The sequence below is a fragment of the Hipposideros armiger genome, unplaced genomic scaffold (genome assembly GCF_001890085.2).
Source record: "Hipposideros armiger isolate ML-2016 unplaced genomic scaffold, ASM189008v1 scaffold_224, whole genome shotgun sequence".
Classification (NCBI taxonomy): domain Eukaryota; kingdom Metazoa; phylum Chordata; class Mammalia; order Chiroptera; family Hipposideridae; genus Hipposideros; species Hipposideros armiger.
The window spans coordinates 1,441,068-1,444,944 of record NW_017731574.1 but is presented as its reverse complement, the minus strand read 5'-3'; the positions used below and the strand labels follow the sequence as shown (position 1 = coordinate 1,444,944).

The window sequence follows — 3,877 nt, the reverse complement described above, 5'->3', positions numbered from 1 at the left end:
TATTAAACAAACTCTGAAAAGTTGGGAAACTAAAGATTCTTTCCGTTGAACTCCTGCCTTAGAGATAGGCTCAGCAGCAAGACCGCCAGATAAAAAGGAGGCCTGTGCCTTGTGATGCCCACCCCACCCTCCCGCAGAAGGTCACCTTGGGCCAGGAGGACAAGTCCGCTGATGATGATGATGGCCACGATCACCAGCTTGGCCGCTGTGAACACATTCTGGATGTAGCTGCCTAGCCGGACGCTCAGCGCGTTCACCATGGTGATGAGCACTGGAGAGGGGGCAGCATTCTGTGGGCGTGGGCTCAGCACCTCCTCCGTTCTCCAGGCCCTGGAGGGGGGCTCCTTCCTACCCACCCCCAACTTCCTCTCTCCACCACCACATTCAGCAGATGCTCCTGATGACAACTTTTGAAATTGAGGATGATGGAGAAGTATCCAGGCCCCAGCCCAGCGCTGCCCTGCAGACAGTCTGAGACACGCACTGCCTGACAGCTCCCACCCCTGTGGAGCAGGGGCAGCAGAGGGCAACAGGCTTTGGGCCAAGACTAGATAGACCCTGCCCCGCATCGCACCTCCCTGCAAGCCCACTCGACTGCTTTCTGGATGTGCCCAAGGCCAGAGTGCACCCACCTCGTCTGTGCCAGGTCTTTTCTGACCCCTGCCCAGGGTTTCGGATTTGGGTACTCACAGATGGCAGCGGCAGCCAGGCATTTAACGACAGCTTCAGGAGGCTTGCAGCCGGAGTAGAAGGGCGCAGCAGCATACTCAGAAAAGCTGAGGCAGATGATGGCGAAGGATGAGGGCTTTATGACGAACAAGCTGGTCCAGGAAAAGAGATAGGCGGGGATGGGGCCGAAGGCCTCCATCAGGTAAGGGTATTCACCCCCTGACTTGGTGATCATTGTCCCAAGTTCTGCAAAGCACAGAGCACCTGGAACGCAGAGACAAGGGGACCCCAAGCCCCTGGTGAGGTGTCGCCCTGGGAGAGAGAACCCACCTTCCCTCCGGGGGCCAGGCTCACAGGGGCCCCCCTGCTGCTCTCTCATTGGATTACCCTGAGTTCTGGCCATTCGACATTCCGGTGCAGCCNAATGCTGGACAACTGGGCAAAGATGTGTTAAAGAATGTCCCCTGCAGCAGTGTTTATGAAAATAACCCCCATGTCGCCCGCGAGTGGAGGTCATGTTAAATTATGCTACATTGTGAGGTGGAGGAGGACACAGCTGTTAACTGTCTCCAGACCAGTAGGGTCAAAAGGTTCTGCAGGGCTGGGAAACTAGGCCTGTTCTAAATAAGGGTTTAGTGGAACATAACCACAGCTGTGTGCTATCAGGCCACAACGACAGAGTTGAGTCGTTGTGGCAGACTTCTATGGCCTTCAAGCCTAAAATAGTCACTATCTGGCCCTTTAAGGAAAAGTTTGCCAATCCCTGGTCTAGATTGTATATACATTAACAGAAGTTATTCAAGAAATAGCATTAGATTGAAAAAAAGTACAAGGTGGGTAACCAGTTAGCTCAGTTGGTAAGAGCATCATGCTGATAACACCAAGGTTGCCAGTTCGATCCCTGCATGGGCCACTGTGAGCTGTGTCCTCCTTAAAAGAGTCAACTACGCCATTGTAGCATGAAAGCCGTGTGTAACCAATGACCGTGGCTGCTCCCCAATAAAAAAAAATTTTTTTTAAAGTACAAGGTGAAAAGTACTACATGTAAACCAGTGCCTCTCTCACCCCATGTCACCAGACTCTGCCTACTGCTGGAATTGGCAGCATTGTTCCCGTGACGAGGAACCTAGGGCCTCGATTCGGTGGGGCCAGGTCAGTGTGCAAGCTTGTCCAAGCGTCAGGTTTCCTGCTTGTGCCATGAGGGATTTAACCCAGCATAGCCCTAAGGAATTGTCTTCCTCAAGTGTGCAATTGGCCCTGGTGCCCCCTGTCCCCAAGGGTGAGTGCCAGGGGTCCCCTACCTGCCCGCTGTAAAGCAGTTCCCGTTAGCAGCACCAATGGTTGAAAACGCCACAAAGAGTGGAACGACCCAGGAGGCTGGATAGAGAACACGGTCACCAAATGTCTGGTGAGAGAAGTGAGATGAGTCCTGAGAGTCTTGCCCTGTCCCCCGTGGGTCCCAAGAAAGCCACTGCGCTGTCCCAGAGGGCCTGGATCCCCGCCCCCTAGTTGGGCACAGCCTCTGACCCCTCCTAGAGAGGAAAAGCTGAGAAGCACACGGGAGAGAAACAGCCGGGCCTCTTTTCTCCTCTTCAGAGTATCTCGGTATCTTTTAATGGTAACAGAAATCTCTCATCCATCTCTCCCGGTCATAATTCTTCATCCTCTCCATATCGTTTGGACACCCTGGCCTCTCACTAATGCGGCCCCCTCACTCAGAATGACCTTGTTCTCCCTCCCACCTCAGCCCGGTGACCTCATCATAAGCAAGACTACAGCTCCCATGCTCCCCCTCCCCGTCACCTCATTGTTTCTTGTTCGTTTCCTGTCCTACCCCAACCCCAGGAGGCCTCCAGCACATGGGTCCCACCCACCTTTTCCACTGTCCCTCACACCCACCCTTGCCGTCCTCACCTCCCTCCTTACCCAGCTTCAATTCCACAACCCATTATTAAATAACTCCCTCCTCCAGTGACTGCCTTGCACTTTCTCGCCCTCAGACCTGTCTGCCAAAATGCCAGCCCTGGTCCGACTAATCTTGTGTGCTGGCACTCAGGCTGCCGGTGTCCTGGCAAATGGGAACCTTCCACCCGGCTGGGGGCCTTTAACCTCAGGTGGGTCTTTAGTGCTGCCCTAACCTGGTCACTGTCCCTCTCTCCTAGACAATTATTCCCCTCCTCCCCCGTGAGGATACTTCAGCTTGAGCATGTCCCCTTCTCACAGAACACAGTCTCCCGCAGAGAAACCTGAGTACTCACCACGGCCACCGCCTGCGACTGCAGGAGCTCGGTCGCTGTCATCACAGTGAAGTAGGAAACGTTCATGAGGATGTAGCACCCTGTCACCAGCGGGATCCCAATGATGATGGCCAGGGGCAAGTTTCTAGGAGGGGCAAGAACATGGTGGGGTGGGGGTGGGGGGCTCAGGGTCAGACCAGAGCATCCCTTGAGGAACTCACAAGATTGTTGTTTTTGTCCACTCTTTTCTTCCCCCGCCTTGGCCAGCCCTCCCTCTGCCTGCTCTCTGTAGGGGGCTGGAGGTACAGCTGCCCTCCTGGAGGCCCACCCAGGCAGGGGGCTTGTGAAATAGTAGCACCCCAGTGGGGACATGTGACATCTTCAAATGAGAAAGAACCCTCCCTCTGTCAGACTTCCAGGGCAGTACATTGAATTGTTTTCCTTGAATTGTTTATAAAGCAAAAATAAGCCAGAGCTAAAGTTAGAGTTCTTCCTTTCTCTCAGCAACCATTCCACTACTCAAAACCAAACCAAACTCTTACCGGGTGGAAATGAGCTTACAAAAAACCATGCAATGTCTGGAAGGGGGTCTGGAATCATGGGGGGAAGCGGTTTCCCTTTTTGCTTGGGAAAAGAGAAGGACGCTTGCCTGTCCACGGCTTTCTCACCTGAAAGGGTTCTTAAGTTCTTCTGTGATATAATTGAGTTGATTCCTAGAGAAAGAAAAGCAGCGTGAGTAACCTACGTTGCTACAAAATGAAAAAACAGGGGCCTCATGAAAGATTCTCCACCATAGAGAAAATTCTCCAGCAGGAATTCTGGGATAATTTCTTTCAGAGAAAGCCCTGATGATTGGGGGGGGGGGGCGCAGGGGGAGGCCGGCTACAAAGATCTGCACATCCGTCAGTTGGTAAGTCTTTGCCCTCCATGGGAATCACATGCATTTTTAAGAATTATTGGCAGCAATGAGT

General features: G+C 53.1%; 1 protein-coding gene across 1 annotated transcript in view; it reads right to left on the bottom strand.

Annotated features, from left to right (window-relative positions):
- The window catches only part of SLC7A9 (solute carrier family 7 member 9), a 25,415-nt gene that overhangs the window by 13,209 nt on the left and 8,329 nt on the right, over positions 1-3,877 (bottom strand). Inside the window, exons 4-5 of the mRNA XM_019654476.1 lie at positions 691-933; positions 109-271 (exon numbers count right to left, since the gene is read on the bottom strand). Of these exons, the coding sequence (XP_019510021.1) occupies positions 109-271; positions 691-933 (406 nt within the window). The remainder of the gene's footprint in view (positions 1-108; positions 272-690; positions 934-3,877) is intronic.